We start from the raw sequence: 24414 nt of genomic DNA, 5'->3' as shown, positions 1-24414 counted from the left end.
CCTAGCATGGCTGTTAGTATGTTTATATGTTGCGAATGAAACATTACTCACATAAACACACGAATACAAAGCAAATACAAAAATAAATAAATAAATTGGCACACTAACACAGAGTGTTTTAGAAACACTCGCCTGATCTGTTGGATTTGTTCATTTAAACATTTACTGCAGAGTTTATATCTCACTGGATCCATTCTGCAGAGACATGTTAGCAATACAACTGATGATTCCATTTCAGTCAGGAAGATACAATAGGCTGTGTACAGACAGATTAGTAGCGTCTTAGATGGGGCTTCTCAAACTCAGTCCTGGGGACCCCCTGTGGCTGCTGGTTTAAATTCCAACGGAGCTCTCAATTACTTAACTAGACCCTTAATTGAAGTAATAATTAGCTTAATTAGACCTTTGTACTTGTTTTCAGCTGTTAAACAGTTGCAGTTCAAATTACTTATAAAATGTTATAGCTAACTTCTACAAATGTTTAAGAGCTGAAAACAAGTAAAAAGGTCTAATAAAGCTAATGATCTGTTCAATTAAGGGTCTAGTTTAGTAATTGAGAGATCAGTTGGAATGAAAACCAGCAGACACAGGGGGTCCCCAGGACCGAGTTTGAGAATCCCTGGTCTAAGATCTATTTCAAAGACAGCATGCTGGGAATGCATTCACTTTTTGTATTCAGTAACGAAATATACTTCCTGGCTTTAACGTCATACTGAATAGAGACACTAAGAAGAACCATTTTTTCCTTCCTGTAGGTCACCAAGGGAGCTTTCAGGGTTGCTTCCATTACAGAGACAACTACAGAATTGAACAATCTGTCAGTGATGTCACTTTAGCAGGGGACTCCCTCTGCTTTAATCCTCATCGACAAAGTGGGTACCCCATGAACTCTGCACACTCGGGGTCCACAGGTGAAGTGTGTGACGGTGGGTTAATGTAGATTCTGTACTGTACAAAAAGAAAAATAAATACATTTACCGGCTGAACTCGCAGAGCAGAATTCTCCTGGTATGCAGAACTTCAATATATTTTGTTGGAATTTAATTCTAAAAAGTTCAAGTTTTTCTCCATTGTAATTTTTTTTTTAAAATTGCACACTAACCACAGCCACAAAACTCAAAAGGTGATTGACAGACAATCACAGTTAACTGAATAAAATATATTACTGATTGTACTGTTAAATTATTTGGATCTTTTTGACCACACTGCAGTATGAACTAGATGAACCTAATTGTTGTTATGCCATTATATATATATTATATATATATATATATATATATATATATATATATATATATATATATACACACACACACACACACACACACACACACACACACACACACACACACACACACACATATATAGGGTTGTTCTTTTATTTAAATTTTATTTTAGCCTGGTTTACAAAAAGCACACAACATAGTTTTAAGCATTACATTTTCATTGATATAAATTTTAAATAGGTTGTACCACAAGTGGACAACATATCAGTTTCAAGGACTATTCTTAGTAAGCATTATGTTACACTAATCACTCAGTATAGAAGAGGGAATAGACAGGGAGGCTAACCTGTGTGCCAGTACACTTGAAGTGAGTGAAAGGACTCCCAGCTTTCTCTAGCAGCTGTCTCGTGTGGACTTTGTGCAGCATGACTGCTAAGCTTGTAAAAGAACCTGTGTTACCCTCAACAATAATAACAAGTCTGTAGCCAGTCCACCCGACTGTTCCAGGAAAAGAAGAATATTAGCTTGTGTATGAAAGACATCATTTTCAACAGACCGATCCAATGATTGCAATTGAAAATAAATATAAAAATACATAAAAAAATTATATATAGATACCTGTATTTTATACTTTGGTTGCTCAGAGATAGAAAAATAAACTTACTGGACATGATTTTCTAAGTTCTTGCTTCAGTGAAAAGTTTGCAGCATTTTTTTCTTCCACCATGAAAAACTAGTATTGCTTTAAAATGTGTAATAAACAAAATGAAGGATTCCTATGTTCCTCCACCTGCCTTCAAACTCAGACAGAACCTGGTAGTCATTTGAAGCCTAATGAATCATGGGGCTTGCTGAACAGCCATAGACAATGTTTACAGGCCTGCTGTCAGCACACACCCAGAGAAATAACTCTTGAAACAGTTAGTAATTTGCAAATGAAAAATAAAAATAGTCGTCAACAGGCAGATAGATAGAGGTGAATTAAAATTAAGGAACCAGTTTGTAACAGGAAAGGAAAGAAATCCTGAAGATTATAAACCGCTTGAAATGAAAAGAAGGAAAGACAATTAAACAGGCAGCTGGAGGGAGGAGAAAGCTGAATGTTAGATGCAAGCTTTCTTTTTGTTTAGTTTCATTTTAAATTTTATTATTTTCTCCCAATTTGGCAAATCCAAATATTTTTAGGCTCAGCTCACCGCTACCACCCCTGCGCTGACTTGGGAGCGGTGAAGACAAACACACGCTGTCCTCCGAAGTGTGTGCCGTCAGCTGACCGCTTCTTTTCAGAGGTGCAGCGTCGGAGGACAATGCAGCTCTGGACAGTTTACAGGCAAGCCTGCAGGCGCCCGGCCAAACTACAGGGGTTGCTGGTGTGCGGTGAGCCGAGGACACCCTGGCCAACCTAAGCCCTCCCCTCCCGGGCAGCGCTCAGCCAATTGTGCACTGCCCCCTGGGAGCTCTTGTCTACGGTCGGCAATAGAATAGCCTGGACTTGAACCGGCAACGTCCAGGCTACAGGTCACATATTGCACAGCACTTACAAGATGCGCCACTCGGGTGCCCCTAATCACAAGCCTTGAGAGTTGATTCATAATAATATAATAATTTAACTGAGCAGTTTTAAATGTATTTCTTTTTCAGCTGAAGTCAGGATTTATTATAGCGTACCCATGTACGGTACAGAGGTAGAACAAAATATTTGAAAAACCTTCAGTATGGTACAAACATTTGTGCAAATGTCCTGACTGGGAACCCCTGACCCTTATGTAAAACAGAAAAGCTGCATTTCCCTGTTTTGGTAATCGTTGTAAAACAAATACGTACCCATCCACAACAATTCAAGTCAATGCTATTCTGGCTGCCCATATGTTAGCTTTACACCCTGTGACCAGTGCCATAGCAGATGTTATGTGTGCTCTGAGCAAGTACAGTGTGAGGTTAGGGGTAACATCTGGATAGAAAACAAAGCCATGCATATAATATCTCTAACAGTGTTCAAGGTGACTTTGAAGATGACTTCTTTGTTTTTTTTGTTTTTTTCTTCCAGGTTTCGGTATGGTCCAAGAACTGCAAAGTGGCCCTGGACAAGAATTCTCCCCTACCCCTGAAGAAAATGTGTTTTTTCAAGTTGGAACTTTTGATCGCTGTTTGAATCAGATCTCTTCAGTCTACACAGGGACTTGAAAACAGGTTTTAACCCTGGGTCAGGGGACACGCCTGTTGTTTAAACCCTAAATTGTATCAATGAGCTTTCTGTTTCTATGAAATTAAATTCTATGTTGTTGCTGTTGTCCTACATCCTATATGTTTTCTTTCACTGTCGTGGCACTCAATACATATCTGCTTTTTAACTTCTATGGTTTTTATTTTAAAAAATTGCTGTGATGTTTTGTTAAACTTTTCTCTAAAACATTTTCTTTTTCTTAACTGTAGAGAGCATGTTTGGCATATTTTGGCTTGGAAACACTTTAAAACGAATGGGACTTTTTAAAAAAAAAATGTTTTAGTTCTGCTACCTGTTCATTTGAAATGCTGCAACATGGATAAAAATGTACAGTTTGTTTTAAACAATAATCCTAAATTGTTTATATATTTTCAAGTTTTTTAAATAAAGAAAATTGATTCAAGAAGCTGCTTTGTTGTATAATTTATAAAATGTTACATGTGTATAGCTTTATTGTATGATGTACAATTTTATATAAAAAGTGAAGTGTAAAACCTACCACAATTGTCAATGCAATTCCTGCTATTCTATGAGATGATAGAATTAGCTGCAATTGGATTTTAGAGGAGTTTAGGAAGCCAAAAAAGGGTCAAAGGGTGACTTTTTCTGTTATTAGATCCACATGGGGCAGTGTTTTTTGTAAAATTAACATGTGCGTATGCATGCTGGGTAGTGAAATGAGCGCAAATCAAAATAGCTTTATTTATAAGAATATTTGAAGTGTTGAGCTAAACTGTCAGTTCTGGCATTTTCATAAACTGCAGAATTAACGTTCGTTCATGTTTCTAGAGAAAAGAAATGTATTTAAGCAAAAGTATCCATTTTGTTCAAAAGGCCTACATTGTATTTATTAAAACAGGAATGAATGTAGGCCTTTTGAACAAAATGGATACTTAATGCTAATAATGCATATAATAATAATAATAAAATAATAATAATAAAAAAAATAACATTTAATACATTCCAGTGTGTGTGTGTGTTGTGTGTGTATAGGTAAAACAAGTTTCCGGATGTTCAAAAGGCCTAATTGATTCCAATATTATATATATATATATATATATATATATATATATATATATATATATATATATATATATATATATATAAACAGGAATACAATGTAGGCCTTTTGAACAAAATGGATACTTTTGCATAATAATAATAATAATAATAATAATAATAATAATAATAATAATAATAATAATAAAAAAATAATAATAATAAATAATAATAAAACATTATGTAATACCCCAAAAGTATCCATTTTGTTCAAAACGCCTACATTGATTCCTGTTTATATATAACAGGAATCAATGTAGGCGTTTTGAACAAACTTGTGGATACTTTTGGTTATACACACACCACACCACACAACTGGAACTGGAATGTATTAAATTTTATAATATAATAATATTATAATAATAATAATAATAATTTAATACATAGTTATAAATCTAAATCAAAAAATGGTCAGATGCCTAATATTCTTTTAATATTTTATCCTGAATGATACAAACGGGAAATCGCCATGAACCTTATCAAATGCATTTTTGACTAACTTGGAAGTTACGTTTTCTTCAGATGTGTTTGTCCTCTTTTTATGGTCGGTGACAAGCAGGGAAGTTGATAACACCAAGAAACAAAATGGTGTATTTATTATACATGTAATACATTTATTATATACTCAGCAACAAAAAAACAACTCTACAGTGTTGCCCATAGTGACAACAGCAAGCCATTTCTTAAGCTTTGTACTTGGAAATTGGAAGTGCAAATCCTTGATATCAACCAACTTGTCAATTAATTTATTGTTTTACTGATGCAAGCTATTCACTGAAGCAAAGGATTCAATTTCTGGGACAGAGGTAAAACTAAATGAAACGTAATCCATAAACACAAAGACTTTGGCTAATGCTCTCATTAGGTTGGGACCCTGAAAAATGAATGTAGCAAATGATACAATAACAGATGAAAGCCCTAGACTTCTTACAGCATACATTCTGAAAAACACTGGAACGGGATGCTAATTCATATAAAACAATAGGAGGCATTCTCTTCAAGTGAATTGTGTAACCCAGGCAGAAGCAAGAAGAAATGCACCAAGTTATTGCATCATCTCAACAGTCCTTTTGTAAAATGGAGGGCTTCAATACTGTTTGTTCCATTACTGACGTACTGTAGCAGAATATGTGGCACACCATACAAGTGGAATGTAATACATAGCTGAATGCCACATGCCAGAGAAGAAGCAAGTTGCATGTGCTGGAATGTTTTTCTATAGTCTTCCAAAAAAAAAAAGAAATAATAAAAATCTCAAGTTAAAGCTCAAATCAGAGACAGTCTACAAAGGCTCAAGTTATTATAATGCTTTCAATGGGGGGTAAATACTGGACTGGGCTAGAATTCAAGAATGTAGCACAGTATCAAAATGTAAAGGGGTTATAGACATTATTCTAGAAATCGTGCCTGCCATGCACGCATGTTTAGTTTTGAAAGAAGTGCATGTATTTTTATTTTTTCATTAAATGATAGCCGGTGTGGTGTTAGTTAGTGGTATGCGTTAAATTGCGGTGACTTTAACTGATGAGCAACACATTGGGTTATCTAAAATTGTAAACATAGACGATTTTGTGGGTGAACTACAGTCTTGTTTGTAGCGATTTGCGCAGTAGTCAATTAACAGTGTACCATTTCCAGGCGTTAAACGGGCACCAACCACACTGTAAAGATAGCTCCCGATTTGCACGTCTTACTTTCTGTACACATGTACTTCCTACAGTAAGTCATTTCACCGTAGAGTAAAAATATGTTATTAATATAAGTGGATCTATCAAGTACAGATTCCTGATAGTGTTTGTTGTAAAGTGACCTGTGTCCAGTATACCTAATGTGCAATAAAATCTTTTTACTTTTCCCCCCCACATGGTATTGTTTTCATAAAGGAGAATATCACTGTATATTCTTAGTCTGCCATCTCGTGGAGAATTGTGAAAATGACAGGTGATAATATTCTTATAAAACAGAACACAGGGTTCTAAATATCGGCTTCCATTAGAACGACTTTTTTTAAAATAAATAAAACTGCTTATGTTTGAAAAATATATATACAGCTTTTGAAAGCCAAATGTATTGATATAATGACTTGACATGGAGCTCGTGTTTTTTTTAATGTATTTTGGACGGGATATAAAAAGTACATCTTGTGGTGAGAACGGAGGGTGACGTTCATGTAAGGTCTCGTTTAACTGGCAGCCACTGAAGGAAATCTGGATTTGTGAATGGGTTTCATTGCAGAATATTAATTAATTGATTGACGCAAAGTGCGAATCTGAGTATATGAAACTGTATTAAGAAGCATGTTTTCACACGGTAGGCCTACTTTGGCGAGTTTCGTATGTTATGTGTGCACGCATCTTCTTCAGAGTAACGTACCTGGTTGAACTGTCGAAAAATCATCACAGGACGGCGCTGAAGCAAACGGAAAAGAGCAGCAGCAAATCCGAGCGCATCATAACGAGGAAAAGGCTAGAGAATCTAGCTACTGTGGAGACGAGCGAGAAAAACCCACACTGTCATGGGAGTTTACATATTTCAATCGTGTTTATTGGAATTCCTGCGGCTATCCTCATTTATATTGCGTTGCAAGATGTATGTCAGCTACAAACTAGTTCCGTGTATGTGTTCAGTATAGAGAAAATAATAATAATAATAATAATAATAATAATAATAATAATAATAATAATAATAATAATAATAAAAACTTAAATTGTATGCATCTGGTTTGACTGAAACTGTAATACTGCTACGGTAAAGGTGACATATGATACAGGTAAGCAACTGTAGCCATTGGTCCAAAATGAAGAAGAAGCAGAAATTTAGATTGTTAATCTGTATACTTCTACCCTGAGTTGTACAGTTGGCAGTTTGACGGGGAATTCGACGTGTTAGTGATTAACAATGAAAAACGTAACTAAAGATCTGCCACTTGTCTAAACGAACAACACTAATAAACGCAGTTGTGCGAATTACACTTTTCAAGAGCAAAAAGACCATGGAAGACACCACGCTTCAATAAACCAGTTTAATGTAGCCAGCATGGTATACTGCTAAAAAAAGAAACTGACATGTACAAGCGTACTGAAGGGCCGCTGGCAATGTATTTCTACGGTGTAAATGGTCATTTATTTTGACTTACAGTATCGCTATAGGTATACTTCTAATGTGAATATGTATGTAATTCTATACAAAGAATTACAAACTAAATTATTCATAGAGGTACACGTACAAAATGCCGTATGCTTACTTTTATTTATGACGTTTTAAATTACACAGGCTGCTGTGAACAGATACTGTGAATGAGGGTACACTGCAAGAAAATCCTACTTCTGATTACATTTCTCCCTGGGGGAAAAAAACACAACTTTTTATTAATGAGATTATTTAAACAAATATGGTAGAAATAGAATCTAATTCCCTTCTTTATTGTTTTCCTGAAGTGACAGTCCATAAACATAAATACCGTACCGCCGCTGGATTTAAGGACGGAGCTGTAATAGACCGTGCAGGTACAGTATTACAGTATAATCATATACTGCCATCTTGTGGAATAATGGCGAAAGACGAAAGTGTATAACCTAATGGCCAAACAAAGTGCTTAGACATGAATGGCGTTGTCCAATACGTGAAAAATACGAAGAAAAAAAAAAACCCATTTGGCAAATCAATTTGCCGCGTTTTAGGCATCTATCTTTATTCTTGTGAAACCTTCACTTGGATGGTTTGAGTAAACGGGTTCTGATGTCTATGATTTCAAACCAAATGCGCCCTGTCATGCATGGTATCGTGTGTAGTAAAAGACCAGCTGATGTACTCAATGAGATCATTTACTTTTTGGCTAAAGGGTAATTTCACCATTTTATACAACTGAGATATGAAGTAATTTAAAGAAATCTGAATTGAAATAAATTATATTTCTGTTGCTATGCGTGCAAACCTCCTATTCAAGGAAGAAACTAACCAGGCAAACTGTTGAAGAACCAAAAAAGGACGGCGTTGAATTGACTAGGGAAATACTACATCCATCCCAGTGGAAAACATGACAAACGAATCTAGGACTGACTTGCCGATATGGAGACGATAGATAAGATATATAGGGCTGAGACTAGCATTGGTTACTGGAATTACTATAGCAATCTGCATATGTAGAGGCATTTCTAAATGCCGAGTCAAACTATCGTGCACGCAGGTCTGTTTTCTTATGAGAATAACTAACATCAACCAACATGTTTATTGTTCTCATTTTACAGCAAAAGAGCCAAGCGTGTTGACTTTTTCCTTAGGCAACCAATCAAGAAAAATACGGGGCTTATTTTGAAAGTACAAAAATGTCTAACCAGCCTTGTTAGAAGAAGAAAGACGAGCTCAGCTCAACTCTTCACTTACTTTAAAATTGGGTCAAAGTGTCATTGCTATAGGGCAATTCTTCGAATATAAACTTTGAACCATCCTGTACGAACTGTAACTAAAAGATCCAATGTATAAATAACCACCAGAGGGGGCGAAGCCTTTATTTGATAGCCTTGAGAGGCAAACAAAACATACAGCTATGACCAAATATTTTGCATCACCTAAGAATACTCATTCTTTGATTACATAGTGTTAAATAAAATAGTGTTCATATATTTTTTGTTTGTTTCTTTTTGTTTTTTGTTTGTCTCAATCCAACAATTCTAGGTGATGACGTAGCTGCACAGTAATGAGTAACCTCACATGAAACTAAACCAGCCAAATGATTTGCATCACCTGGAATTTTAGGATCGTGTGGCACACACACACACACACATAAATATACAGTACTGTGCAGAAGTTTTAGGCAGGTGTGAGAAAATGCTGTAAAGTAAGAATGCTTTCAAAAATAAACATGTTAATAGATTATATTTATTAATTAACTAAATGCAAAGTGAGTGAACAGAAGAAAAATCTACATCAAATCCATATTTGGTGTGACCACCCTTTGCCTTCAGAACAGCATTAATTCTTCTAGGTACACTTGCACACAGTTTTTAAAGTAATTCGGCAGGTAGGTTGGCCCAAACATCTTGGAGAACTAACCACAGTTCTTCTGTGGATTTAGGCAGCCTCAGTTGCTTCTCTCTCTTCATGTAAGCCCAGACAGACTCGATGATGTTGAGATCAGGGCTCTGTGGGGGCCATACCATCACTTCCAGGACTCCTTGTTCTTCTTTATGCTGAAGATAGTTCTTAATGACTTTCTCTGTATGTTTGGGGTTGTTGTCATGCCGCAGAATAAATTTGGGGCCAATCAGATGCCTCCCTGATGGTATTGCATGATGGATAAGTATCTGCCTGTACTTCTCAGCATTGAGAGACCATTAATTCTGACCAAATCCCCAACTCCATTTGCAGAAATGCAGCCCCAAACTTGCAAGGAACCTCCACCATGCTTCATTGTTGCCTGCAGACACTCATTCGTGTACTGCTGTCCAGCCCTTCGGCGAACAAACTGCCTTCTGCTACAGCCAAATATTTCAAATTTTGACTCATCAGTCCAGAGCACCTGCTGTCATTTTTCTGCTGCCATTTTTCGTGCATAGTTGAGTCGCTTGGCCTTGTTTCCACGTCGGAGGTATGGCTTTTTGGCCGCAAGTCTTCCATGAAGGCCACTTCTGACGAGACTTCTCTGGACAGTAGATGGGTGTACCAGGGTCCCACTGTTTTCTGCCAATTCTGAGCTGATGGCATTGCTGGACATTTTCCGATTGCGAAGGGAAGTAAGCATGATGTGTCTTTCATCTGCTGCAGTAAGTTTCCTTGGCCGACCACTGCATCTACGGTCCTCAACATTGGAACACTGTCTTCAGCAACCTTGTTAGCTGAGTTTGGCTGTTCCTCACCCAGTTTTATTCCTACTACACAGCTGTTTCTGTTTCAGTTAATGATTGTGTTTCAACCTACATATTGAATTGATGATAATTAGCACCTGTTTGGTATAATTGTTTAATCATACACCTGACTATATGCCTACAAAATCCCTCACTTTGTGCAAGTGTACCTAGAAGAATTGATGCTGTTTTAAAGGCAAAGGATGGTCACACCAAATATGGATTTGATTTAGAGTTTTCTTCAATTCACTCACTTTGCATTTAGTTAATTGATAAATATACTCTATTAACATGTCTATTTTTGAAAGCATTCTTACTTTACAGCATTTTTTCACACCTGTCTAAAACTTTTGCCCAGTACTGTGTGTGTGTGTGTGTGTATATATATATATATATATATATATATATATATATATATATATATATATATATATATATATATATTTAACATCATGTAATCAAGGGAACTACAAAATGTTATCGCAGAAGTCTAGCGGAAGCCACAACAGTATTGAGTATTTCAGTACTATATATGGGAAACTACAAAGCGGTGTGCAATTCAATATGTTAATTTAACATTATTCATCAGGTTTCATTCGACTTGAAGAAAAGTTATAGGGTGATGCAATAAGGGCAAACTGCGCAACGTTTAAGATCAATCTTTTTTTTTTTTTTTTTCTTCCTTTATTTTTTTCTTCCTGTACTTTTTACCATCAGTTCTGTGAGGTGTAAACTACTGTTTGAACAGCACGTACAGAAGTGTAACTCACGCGCAGTACCTGTCCGGGAGCGTGCTGGACTATTTATAAATTGAATGAAAGCTGAAATTCCACATTCCTCGTCTTATTCAATATCACGACACACCCACCCGAGGGAGGGTGAGCGTCTGTAGTGTTGCTGTGATCAGGCGTGGGTGAATTTCAATTGCTTTGTGCATAGTAACAGCGGCTTCCGAGCAACAGGTCACAAACGCCTGGAAATAGAAAGGAAACCGTTTTAATCATGGCACCAGAAGGTAAGAGTTTCTTTTAAAATAAATACATATTTTTCTTATTTAAATCTGACTGCACGGGTAGTTGGAAATGTGCCAATGAGTTAGCGTAGCCTAGTACATTACAGTAGCACGACTCAGCCCTAAATAGAACGCGAAAGTCGTATTTGTACGCAGTGAAACGTTTCGTTTTTTTTTTCTTTTCTGATTTGTTTAGACAACTATGACTACCCTTTTCTACTTAGCCTACATTCTTTAAAGATATTACTATCTGTCTTTCGAATAGTGACTAACTCACCTGCAATATTATTCTGCTCTGCTATATTGATACGTCGTTAAATATGATTTTTAAAAATCATTTTTTTCTGTGTCCAACAGATTAAACTCGGTTAATTTGTAAAACTTGAAACACTTTAAATCCTGCGTGTAAAAATCATAACTCACCGTAGAGTAAACGTTATTAAAACAAAATAATGTCTTTCAGTAAACCCACATTGGTTCGGATTCATTTCTTGCATTCAGCAGCACTGTACTTGCTGGAAATCCCTAACACGGTACGTTTTCAAAGGCATGGCTTCATTAATTGTGTAAAGGTGGGCCAAACCATCGACCTAGAATAGTTACAATCAAACTGAGCAAAGGTTGGGAAATCCAGGTTTAACTTGTTTTTAAACAGAAATTAAAACAGGTTTAAATGTGAAAAACACTGCATTTTTGTGTAGTGAGATCATCTCCGTATTGTGCAGTACGTGCAAACAGCAAGCCACTGCTGTAAGGACAATTTCCTCAAAGTATTCCCAGAACTGAACTGTTCTAAATATATTTCAAATACAGTTGATCAAATGAATGACCTCTTTCGGATGGGTGAGCTGTGCACACAGTGCTATGCCCAAGAAAAAATCTTAGCTTTTCCAGCACGTTAGGGACAACAGTGTTAGTTTTAAAACGTAACTAAACTCTATTGCTGGTAATACATTTTAACATGTGTTTTATATTGGGTATCAAGAAGGTTGTTAATTTGGCCTTGCGGTTATCAACAGCTTTATAAGAAAACATTTCCAGTGGTGAAAGTTTCCTTTATCTTGTGCACATACTGCTATTTCAGACAACACCCTTAATTAAATTAATAGAAACACCCTTTTTTCGCATACATTGTTGTGAATCTGTCCCTGTTCTTAGCTATTTTTTTATGCTGTTCATTTAGCTTTGGAACCACCTATATTTGAGCAATAGGTTAAGTTTCATTCTACACATTTCTACACAGATTGATAATCAAGATTGCTTTTTAAAAAAACAAGAAAAAAAAACAGTCTAACACAGTTCAAATTCTTCTCTTTGTAAGGATAAACACAAGGGCACTAATACTAATACTGTCTGAACTGGTATTTGACACATGCCCAACACATGTCTGTCTGTGGATGTACTTTATTATCCATGTATGTATGTATGTATGTATGTATGCCTGCCTGTGACACTTTACTTATATATAGAATAGATACATGCTTATCCAACAGTGGTACAACTTACCACAAACCTTTAAATCAAAACACCTGACATTCAGGATGCTGGGGTTGGAAAAAGCAACACATAACCCTAAAGCAGGGGGGCTCATACAGACAGCAGGGCAACAGAATTTTCCTCAGTGCTGGATTACCAGGGTGCAGGCATCCTCAGTAAGGAGGGTAATGCTGTCTCTTACACAGACACACTAGCCGTGCAGCCGGTAAAACTGGGCACAATGGCAGGTGATGCCTATGGAGAGTGCATGCAGTACGGTATCGCATGGTTGTGCACTGGTGTTGACACTGTGGTAGTCAATCCTTTATAAACATGCCTCATTGGTATTTCTCGCATGTGGAGTTCATTGAGTAACCGCTCTCTCTATAGGAGGTATCAACATGGGCGAGTTCTTGGGGGATCCATACTGTGGTCAGTTAGGTGATAAACACACTCTGATTGGGGGATATAATCTCAACATGCAGAATAATTCATTTTTTCCATGTGCAAGAAAATAGCTTTTCCTTGCAGGAAACGGGATAGGAAGTGGGAGAGTTCCAGGACCATTAACATCTTTCTCTCTCTAGCTGCAGAACACACATAATTTTAACCCTGTAGTGCAGCAATATTACTCCAATTAGATACACCTATATAGGCAAACTTAAAGAGGAAAGCTCAGCTGGGTATTGGCTGGCCATGTAATTGTGTGGTAACTTCACTTCGCTTGATTGTCCTTGTGTTTTATTTCTTTAACTTATTGTTGTGTACATTTAACCTTTGTAACCTATATTATAAACTACTGATGAACATTCAGAGTGCCAGTGCCTGAACCACCTCTTGGAATTCATTTTGACTACAAAGTCAGTTCAAAACCCTGACATCACAAATGGTGAAATACCTATTGGACATCTTACAGATGTCAGTGCTTACAGTACCCATCTTTGGACCAGAATGGCATGCTTCGCACCCAGTTTTACAACTGGGGAACTTTTCTGGCTACTAGGCCATTACTCTATAGCCCTTAATTATGACCAGTTCATTTTGAAATAGGATAGTCTACTGTCAGATGATCCTTCACCAGCCTAGCTCTATTCCAAGTGCAGTGGGATCCTAATCCACAAAATCCCTTTTCTGAAGGATGACACTCACCTACCTGTTAACACCCAAAATACATACATGTGTATACAAATATTAAAGATAAAAGAACTCTGTTCTGCCTGTTTTAGCTGTATAATAACAGTACTGTTCATTCAGATCACTATGGTAGCCTCTATACATCATGCCATGAGTGCAGTTGTGTTACGAATGGCCCTTCAGCAGAACTAATACAAATGAAAAATGAAACAATAGTCTTGGGACAACAGAAACTTAACGCTGTGAATAACCGTTCGTTTGAGTCAGTGTAAGTGGTGTGTGCATGTTTTTCTTTCAAGCTGCTGGTGCTGGTTATAGGGATTCTAGTTTAACACTGCCTCACTGCCTGCTTGCCCTTTAAGTCCTTTTTAGATGTGAAGGAAATAATCAGCCCTGTTCATCTGGTGTCCTGGGAGACCAATACCATTTGTTTTGTTTTGTAGTCACAGTTGGAAACCCCTCCCAGTTAATGGTCTGCAAACAGACTTTTTCTAAAAGTTACAGCACACCTTTTAAAAGAATACTTTCCAACTTACAGTAGCAAAGTAGGGCTGTTTGAGAAAATCTAGCATTTTTTTGGTTGCATTTATTAAGCAATAAAACTGAATGTATAGTAATTGTTTGGAATTATTGTGTTGTCATTTTATTGATTAAGGTCTGCTTAGGTCTCTCTTTGTATTAGTGCTGCATTATTGAGATGTGTCTGTGCTGGCCTTGTGGGCACAAAGTGAATAGAAAAGTGAATACAACTTAAAGTCAATTACAAGTCACCTGATGCAGAGGTCTTATTTGTATGTAACTAGACTACTGAACCCCCAAAACAAATACAGAAACAACAAGCAAATACCGTACATCATGTTCATTGTGTCCAAAACATTGATTGAACGGATTGTGTGTGTGTGTGTGAGGGAGGGGGGTTACCTTCACTGGAAGCCACAGTTAAACTGGCTTCCCCAGTTTAAATGACAAACTTTGGAGCTCAGCGATTCAAAAAGACTCTCATTGCACAATAGACTGAATAATTTCAGAATTAACTTTGGGCTTATTTAGTCACACTGGAAAATAGTTAATAATTGATAACAGTAATAAACCTAGGTGTGTTGAATTAAGTTCAAAATAAACTTTGGAATGGGTCAAACCTCTGAGCTCATTCCCTGCTGCGTGGAAATGCACCATAACTCCTGTCATACCTTGCTGTTGAACAATGTTTATAGGTGGCCCTCGAGGACGAGTCTGGTTGACGTCATTACCGCCCTAGCACAGGAAAGGGAGTGTAGGGTAGGAACTCCTGTTGTGGTGAAAATAAAATTCATAGGAGGTGTTGTGTGATTCAAGCAGAAATGATTGACCAGATCATGTGTGTTTTGTTGTTTTTGTTTTGTTTTTTTCTTTTTTTTTGAAGGTACCGCACCTTTCTGTATCTTATCTTGTACACCAAACAATATGCGATTACAAAAGTTTTTGGTAGCCTGACTATATGCTGCTGTCTATACGCTGATTCACCAGCCCTCAAAAGGGCAGCAGCAGGCGCTATTCAGCAGGAACACTGGGTTATTGTTTTCTAACAGGGCAGGATTTCCTCTGAGCTGGGAGTAGACTAAGTGGGGACTGAACTCACAACCCCAAGTCTAAAGAGTTCCAATAACAACCAGTATGTCAGATGGGAGGTAGGTTCCGCTGTTGGAGATGTGCTCACGGTACAGGTAGTACGTTTGGCCTCTGTGAGCACTTGAGCTGCATGTGTTAAAAGAGGTGGTGAATAGCAAGAATCCCATAACTAACAGAACAAAGCTAATTTCTTGTTTTTGTAAACTGTTGTTTGAATATTGTTGTGTTTTATATGGAGGAAATATACTGTAACAGTTAATGCTGGAAATTTGACTATTTAACTGTATGAGGAAATTGTACTTTTTTTACATTACATAATTTTTGGATTTCTGAGCAATATTAAACACAATGAAAGAATGTATCTATTTAAAAAACAAAATCAATCTTGAGCGATTTATTAGTCCCATATATAATAGGAATTACATAAATAGCCCCCTCAAAAGTAACCCTAAACATTCAGTAAAATAAAAACTTCTGCATTACAATTAGCAGTTTGAGTAAGCACATTTAGACTTTGTAACTGATAAGAGTTTTCTTTAACTAGGTAGATTCTATTTATCAATTAACAAAACATGTAATTTATTAAATCCAAATTAGAGCAAAGTAAGTCAGAATTGAAATGGTAAGTGTTTGTATGCAATAGCTGTGCAAGGAAAAGCAAAAAGAGAGAATGGTTCAGCACAGTACACATAAGGGTCAGCTGTTTGGTATAGTCGGATCAGCTTTTCTCATATTACAGTAGAGAGTCAATTATCCCATCTTTGATCAGCCGTACTGTCTAATCAACAGAACGCACCTGTAATCACGTGATGATTTACGTGTGGTGTATTATGCACACAACTTCTGCTGCTAAAACGGCTATGAGATTTAGCTACCAAAAAAAGGACCAGCAGACTGAGGCAAATGAAAGTTACAGAATTATTCACACCAACAAAACCGTAGATGGAGCATTGTGTGTTTTAAATTGCTGCAGTTAAGCAAATTAAAACAGCCACCTCGTTCTTGATTTTTCTTCCATTTCGTCAGTAAGGGCTGGAGATCCTGTCTATGTTATTGAGCAGCTAAGAACTTTTATTTTATTCATTTCAATTGCAAGTTATTACAATGCATCAAAGTATAGAAACATTTTACTGAATTTTTGAGGTTTCCTAAAGGATGCCTAAAGTTCTGTAATGTGTCAAAGTTGTGTTGAATTATGTTCTTTGATTTTCAAAGTTTGGTGTAGCGTATGTTTAATTACAGTATTTCATTATCTTAACTGTAGGTGTTAAAGTTTTACTGAATTGCCTTCATTTAATGATTTGTAAAGCTTTGTAATTTTGTGATAGAATATGTTACTAGCTATATATGATCAGAAGGTACTTGTGTACTAAGTACAGTACTTGTTTATGTTAACTTTATTGGATACATTATTAAAGGTACAGTAATTGCTGTTAATACCTGTTTGATTATCCATACAAATCGATTATGAAAACTAGTATTAGTTTGTATAATTGACTCCCTACTGTATATCTGTTTTGATCTTTAAATCACATTTTTAAGGTTGGGTTGATTTCTCAATGAATCACATTCAACATCCTACTGTAGCTCCCTGTCCTCTAGCTAAAAACTAGATCCGATTTAAGTGTGCTATTCTTTTGGTTTTATATGATTTTTTGGCATCATTGATCTACCAGCTTTTATTTACTACCCGTATGTACTTTCCTATAATATAATTGCCATGTTAGCATAACTGATGATAATATATGTAGTATATTAATTATACTGTAAAAATAAAGAAAAAAAAAGAGGAAACACTGTCAAATGCTGTATAACAGCAGCCAGAAATCGCCTGCCAATCAACGGCAGTTTCTGTTTGTAGAGTGTGAATATTTGTTGTGGAATGTTTTTAAACTAATGAATTGCTCTTTCTTCCCCGTCTCAGGTCAATCTTCAAGGACGGTACTGTCCTGGTGTTTCCTGCTCCTGTTCGCTGTTGCTGGGGTGGAAGGTGAGGGGTGTAGGTGCCTGCAAGTGAATAACTTCAGCACGTTTAACTCTAGCCTGAATGTTGGGATCTGCTGCTTAAATTTCTCCGGATCTGTAATTGGCACTCTGCATTGGAGTGACTTTGCAACAATGAGGGATCTGAAGATATTGGACCTCTCTGCTAGCAGCATCACTGAGGTCAAGGAGGCCAACGCCTACGAGAGCCATCTAGAGGTCCTTTATCTGAATCACAACCAGATAGGTCAGCTGCCTGGGACTTTCCTGGCCAATGCACCCAGCCTGAAGATCCTGCATCTGGAAAACAACAAGCTACAAAAGCTGCCAGATACCTTCTTGCAGGCTTCCACCAAACTTGAGGAGCTCCACCTTAACTTAAATTATTTATCATCTGTGCCCCCGAGGGTCTTCAACCTAGGGATACAAACAATAGAGCTCTCCAATAACACCTTGGAATGCACATGCGCCTTCATTGATGAGTTAAAAGAAGGAGTTGCCAACATAAGTGTGCTGGGCAATCTGACATGCACCACTCCCGGGCACCTCCAGGGCAGGAGTGTGTGGTCTTTGCAGAGGTTGGAGCTGTGCAGAAATCACAGACTGACGGCACTCTTCATTCTGATGGCCCTGGGCTTAATCGTAACCCTGGTGCTATGCTGTTACTGCAGGAGGAAAAAGAGGGGCAAACAAGCCTCCTTGGACCTGGCCAAGCATGACAGCCAGCTGGTCACCGTGGACCGGAACGGGGTCAAGGGGCTCCTGAACCGCCACCACTATGCACCCTGCGAGGCAGTGCTGCCCGACATGGGGGAGAAGAACGTTCTCCTCAAGAACCAGATCATGTTCAGGCCCTCCACCGCCCTGCTGGGCAGCAGCCGGGACCTTTACGAGGAAGTGGAGATCAAACTGGGCACCTCAATGGATTCCCTGCCTCAGACAGTAGAGGAGGCCTATCCGAACTTGACAAGCATAGACTGTGAGGAGGAGCCAGCGGAAGAGAGCAAACCAGACATGGAAACGGTGAGCGTCACAGAGGTCCTGAAGGATTCGACCGATCGGGAAAAGATGTACCTCACCCAATCCACAGACTACTACAATCTGGTGCCAGACATTGATCTAGATGACTCTGATCATTACGAATATGAAAGCGTGGACCTGTCCTGAAAGGAATTTGATCAAAATTGAATGATGGTGTTGTGACTGTGGAAGTTGAAAGGTGGATTAAAATTAAGAATTCAGGAGGTTTTGGTTTCAAATCCAACCTCTTGAAAAAGAAAGGATTTATAAATAACCAGCTTTGAGACTTGGGTGCATGCAAAAAACCATTAAGGAAACAAGATGTGGAGTCTTAATCATGCAGTCCCAAGCAACAGAAAAAATAAAAAAAATCCTTCTAAAAATAGACATTTCCCAACCACCGCGTTGTAAGTAAGAGACACTTTGGTTTGCCAAATTCTGATCTGGAGACATTTTCTCAATGCATTTACTACTGACATCCATAGCCTTAAGTGAATTGGGTTCGATTACAGCACCTTGTTTCCCCACCACAAAGGAAATGTTCTCTGGCTTTTTACAACAGGCAGCTGGGTCCAGTATTCTTCAGTAGGAGGCCAAGAAACTGGAAGATTCCAGTTTCAGATATCAGCATTAGACTCTTTTGCCCTGGGGAAAAAAAAACTGCAGTTTGAGTCGTTGTCAAACCTGATATTTGCATACCTTCACATAAGATGGTTATACCAGGAGCTGATCTTTGAATTCAGACCTGGAAAGGTGCATGTGAATTTTTTTCTGAAGACCTCCATACCAGTTAAATTGAAATACTTTATAGGAGTTCCTTAAAAAATGCTTCAACCAGAAGGTGCCTTCGGCAACAAGTCACATTTTGTTGTCAGATCATTGGTTACAGTTTCAAGCTCAGCCAGTGCCAAACCAGGATCACTCTACCCTTACACACACACACGCCCACACTGGAAATCTGATATGACTATCAGAGCCAGTTGCAAACCAGCTGATGTAATTTGGGAAGATTAGATCGCTTTCTCTGTATGTCAGATCTACCTGCAGATACAGTGGGCCTATTCATGGAACTATTTTTAGAGATCGCTTTTAAACATTTTTAACATTTCATTTAAATCAGCATAAAACTGCCTTGTGTAAAACTACAGAAGCACAGGTTGTTGAACTGGGAAGGCAGTGCTACACTGTGAAAAGCTTCAGTTGTATAATAATATTTCAATCACCCCTGAATAACAATGTTGCATTCTAATTGTGACTCAAAGGTTAAGCAAGGTTTGGGGTAAAACTGTGGTTTAAGATTATCATTAGGTTTATGTGTAGATATTCCAAGACCATTTGGCTCCTGACAGCAACGAGCCCTTGGAGAGCATCATCGAAATGAGACTTTTCCCCTTCGAACCAAAACAATTTTATATATATATATAATTTGTATTTATTTTTTCTGATAAAAAAAGATTTAACAAGTGTAAATTGTTTTAATGTTCAAATTGCTTTGAGAAAAGTGTATTTATATTTATAATAGCTCTTTTTAAAGAAACAAATAAATGATCCATTCTACTGAAATGCTTCCATTTTGATAAAATACTGTCAATATAAATGTGGTTTAAAGGTGTATTTAACAGGATGAAAATAAATGTTTGTGTATGCTGTTTATAGCAGGGTCTCCAGGGGTGATTTTACCCCACAACAACCTCCCCTTTACCTAGACATTGCATTGTATAAAGAAATGTGGGATGTGTAGTTACCATGGGTTGCCATGAGAATTCCAGTGTCCTTGATTTTCAAAGAGAGGCTCACTCCTATTTTGTTTTCAGATAGCGAAATAAGTTCAAATGAGACCATCTTTCGCCAGTGTACATCGTAGCCTATGCAAGATGAAAAGCTTCTATGCAGTACTGCAGTGTGTAGATGTGTAGTTTGCTTTCTTCACTCCAAGAGACTTTCTTTTGCTACTTTAGCAATACAGGCAATACGAGGCAAGTCTCTATGGCAGGTATGTCAAACCTTGAGTTCTTTACGTCTGGCAACTAGTGCATACATGAGAGACATTGATCTGTAACAAAGTGTTCTGTTTAGAATGCCTAGTCACTCTGAGAAGAATACAAACACACCCCTGCTCTGTAGGGCAAAGAGCAATGCAGATCAGTTATCTGGCAGCCAGATGTGTCGCCAACGGTGACCAAAATATAAGGGTACGAGGCACCCACTCTTCATTACAAATCTTCTAGTGTCTTCTGTTGACAGTATAGATACTAAGACAAGGGCTGGAATGTAGCAAATCCAGAATCCCACCTCAGGCACTTCTCAAACTTGGGCCAGATATCTGTCTACCTTGTTTTTCTGACCCACCCAAGCTAATTGGGAACTAAATGATACATTTCAGTTGGCCTTGCAAAAGCATCTCTATCATCTAATTGATGTACAATGGGATGTTTTTAACTGGGGGTGGGGGTGGGGATCAGTTGTTGATCAGTTAGTTTTCCTCAACAACACAACTGATCAACACAATACACTGTACATGAATACAGGCCCATGGACTGACAATTCAAGGTATAATACTACATATGAAAGGATTAGTGGCCAAAATGACAACACGGCTAATGAAACATACAGAGGTCTTGATGTCCACTGGCTGTATGGAAGTCTCTTTGGAGTGTACACCTCAACTGCAGGAATGCAATAGGAGCCATATTTCCATTCCTGCAGTTCAGGATAATTGCCCAGTTGCAGACAAGTACCCTGGTTTTAAAATAATAAACGCAGCCTCCAACACCCCTTTCAAAAGGTTAAATACACTGATTTAGTTGTCACATGCTTTACTACAGACATCTTTTAATGATAATAATTTATTTAGCTGAATTATGATAGAAGTAAAGGCACGTTCTGCATTAGCGCCGTGACCTTTTCAACTGAGCAGTGATGCTCATCCACAGGTTTGTTCCTGCACTGTTTCCTCATGAAATACCTTCATTGTTCAAAGTGTAACTGAGATAGTCTCAGTGAGACCCCTTCATAAGAACACTGCAGTGTAGTTACTCTAAGGAATTTCTGTCATCTCACAATGGCCATTTCTCTTTGGCTTCAACCACCTCCCACTGAGATTTGGGGCTTTTTATTAGAAAACCAGCAACTCCATCCAGTTGCCAAATACCAGATGCTACAGAGTCTTTTTTCTATTGTTTTGTAAAGTAATATTAAAGACAGTAATGTAACCTACAAAATATGCTATAGCACAAAATAAACACATAGATACGAATTAGGTACTGATAAGATTAGAGTGGGTTGCAGCCAGTGTCTACTTCCTGTGCAGCAGCTACACCAACAACTGCCACCTGCTGGATGTGAAACACATTACTACTTCATATTAACCCACTGTCATAATTTGCAATGTAAAAGTCTCTGATCAACCTGTATCCCACTAATATAAACCACCACTGGATGTTATTAGGAAATTTTACAGCACCAGGGAATACCCTTGGATTGCTTGAAACAAGATTCCTGTAGAATGCTCTGATAAAATCCAAACCTGCCTTATCCCAGAGAGGTAAAGATTGATAAAACCAGCTTCTAAGGAAATGGTCAGCTCTCCAGAAGTAATTTGATGCCGTTGAGGTTGTTCACTTGTTTGCACTCACTGTTTGCAATGACTGCTTGTAACACATCGTTGCAGTAATGTCATTCTATCATGCACATCATCTTTAGAGAAAGCAGTTGCCAGTCAATGTAAAGGAGTTTGTTCAGTGAACAGAGCGCTTTGTGTGCTTGTGGTTTAAGTGATTTGAATGGGGATTTAAAATTGGAATGTTTGTGAAAGAAAACACTTCACCTTTCACACCATACATGCAGGGACCAAAGAAAGGCAACACAGTGCATAGCCATTCATCACATGCTTTCGTTTGAAGCTTCTTGTTCTCCCTACCCCAGATGTGAAGTATAAGATGTCTTACCAAGATAAACCCAAAACAAACCAAAATTATTAAAACATTTATGGCAAAGCCCTTTGTTAAAAAGCCATTGTTTAAAGCTGTATAGTGTATTATTGCCCAGTCTTAAATGTCTTACAATGCCTTATATATTTAAAAAAGGCATCTCAGTGTGGGTTTCACAGAGCTTTAATGCCTGAAGCTGTTCTTTGGGAATCGTTAAACTTATTTTGTTGTAATTAAATGACCACTCCCAGGAGTAACAGAGTGGACAAACAAATTACCTTTCTATTCTTTCAAAAGATACTGCATATACAAATAAACGTGCTTCCCCTTTTGTTCATAAAAGAAACCTTACAGCTAATTAATGTAACCGTTTTATTGGGAATGTTTCTGAATTAATTAATTGATTTACTCAAGTCTCAAACTTCAAGTTTGTTCTTTCAAAGATGAACAGAGTTTTGGATTGTTTGCGATGGCGTGATGTAGTGACTGAGAAGCAATGTATTTTATCAATTATACACCCACTTAATGTATGTCTATATAAGAATGCAGGACAGTAAAATGTTCATATGTTGTGAACAATATCTCCACCTGGTGGGCACATATAAAACCAACACAGATCAGGTGTTTTACCTACCGTTAAATTAGGCCCTTTTCATAGCCCTTAGCTCTTATTATTCAAAGGCTGTTTTCTTTAATTAACCAACATTAAGTATTTGTGTAACCCTTGTTGACTAATTCTAGAGAGGGGTTGGAGTTAAGCACTCTTTGCTTCAGATAATGTTTAAAAACAGGTCAGGGAACTCTTTCCTTTCCCAGTTTAGTTTGACGCTCAGTTTATGGCAGTGTGGTGGGAGCTTTCATGCTATCTGTGACATCTAAATTATGAGCTTATGAGCATTTTTATAGTGCCTTCTATAAAACAATTGCTTCCCATATGAAACCAAACCCAGTTCTCATTCCAATTCCTTCCTCTATATACAAATAATTGTTTTATATATCTATCTATCTATATATATATATATATATATATATATATATATATATATATATATATATATATATATATATATATACACACATATATGTGCGTGTGCACTTTAAATGTCAATAAGAGATCTGAGAGTCTCCAATGAGAGTCTCTGAGAGTCTGAGAATGTTCCATTCCATTAATACAAAATCTGAACTCTGTGGTGTGAGATTAGATATTTGATACCTATGTAAATTGCTTAAAACATAAACATATTGTCATGAGAAGGCGATACATCATTTTAAGATGTTTTTGTTTATAGGCATCACAAGCAAGATAAATTATCAAACCATTGCTGAGTATGTGAGTTTTTTGTCTAATGACACTGACTGTCAAACACTGCCAACCCCTCCAAGAAACCTTCTACAGTGAAGACACTGTTCTTAAACACAGACAGGAGGTGGACTGGCCTGAACAGACATGTCGTCATGATAATGAGGATACATCATTGTTTCCTTTATAAAGAGAAAGTAAACATAAAAAACACGAAACTTGCATCACGCACGAATTACTACATACTCCCCTTCAGCAGAAATGCATGTGCATTTTGAAGTGTGAAAGCTTAGTCCATTTGGCACTCAAACTCTTTGGCACAGAAACTGATAGCGGGTGCCAGGTTCTGAATCTATTGCTGAATGACTAATTCTGAACCAGCAGAGAAGCAGATGAGAGAGTTCAATGCAAAGGAGAAAGAGAGACTGTAGGTCATGTCCCCTCTCCTAATAAAGTGATCTGATTTACAACATTACAACATTTCCAGAATATGGGGCAATAAACTGTCAGATATTGAGCTGGGGCAAACCAAAAATAGCTCTCCAGTGAGAAAGGTGATAACAAGTGTTGTAAATTAAAGACTGATATCAGTGTTGGTCT

The 24414-nt window shown here is 37.5% G+C and overlaps 2 protein-coding genes across 2 annotated transcripts in view; both read left to right on the top strand.

Moving 5' to 3' along the window:
- Nucleotides 1-3764, top strand: part of LOC121330722 (zinc finger protein GLIS1-like) — a 58655-nt gene extending 54891 nt beyond the window's left edge. The window contains exons 9-10 of the mRNA XM_041277442.1: nucleotides 756-926; nucleotides 3274-3764. Coding sequence (XP_041133376.1) covers nucleotides 756-926; nucleotides 3274-3410 — 308 coding nt within the window. The 3' untranslated portion in view covers nucleotides 3411-3764. The remainder of the gene's footprint in view (nucleotides 1-755; nucleotides 927-3273) is intronic.
- A 7532-nt stretch (nucleotides 3765-11296) lies between these two features.
- LOC121294186 (leucine-rich repeat-containing G-protein coupled receptor 5-like) lies at nucleotides 11297-20039 on the top strand. Its single transcript, XM_041217812.1, has 2 exons — nucleotides 11297-11367; nucleotides 17507-20039. Exons 1-2 carry the CDS (start codon nucleotides 11355-11357, stop codon nucleotides 18730-18732), a joined length of 1239 nt encoding a protein of 412 aa, XP_041073746.1. The 5' UTR covers nucleotides 11297-11354; the 3' UTR covers nucleotides 18733-20039.
- Nucleotides 20040-24414: the final 4375 nt, after the last annotated feature.

Source organism: Polyodon spathula, chromosome 18, assembly GCF_017654505.1.
Source record: "Polyodon spathula isolate WHYD16114869_AA chromosome 18, ASM1765450v1, whole genome shotgun sequence".
In the NCBI taxonomy this organism is placed as follows: Eukaryota; Metazoa; Chordata; class Actinopteri; order Acipenseriformes; family Polyodontidae; genus Polyodon; species Polyodon spathula.
This window is presented reverse-complemented; position numbering and strand designations above follow the sequence as displayed.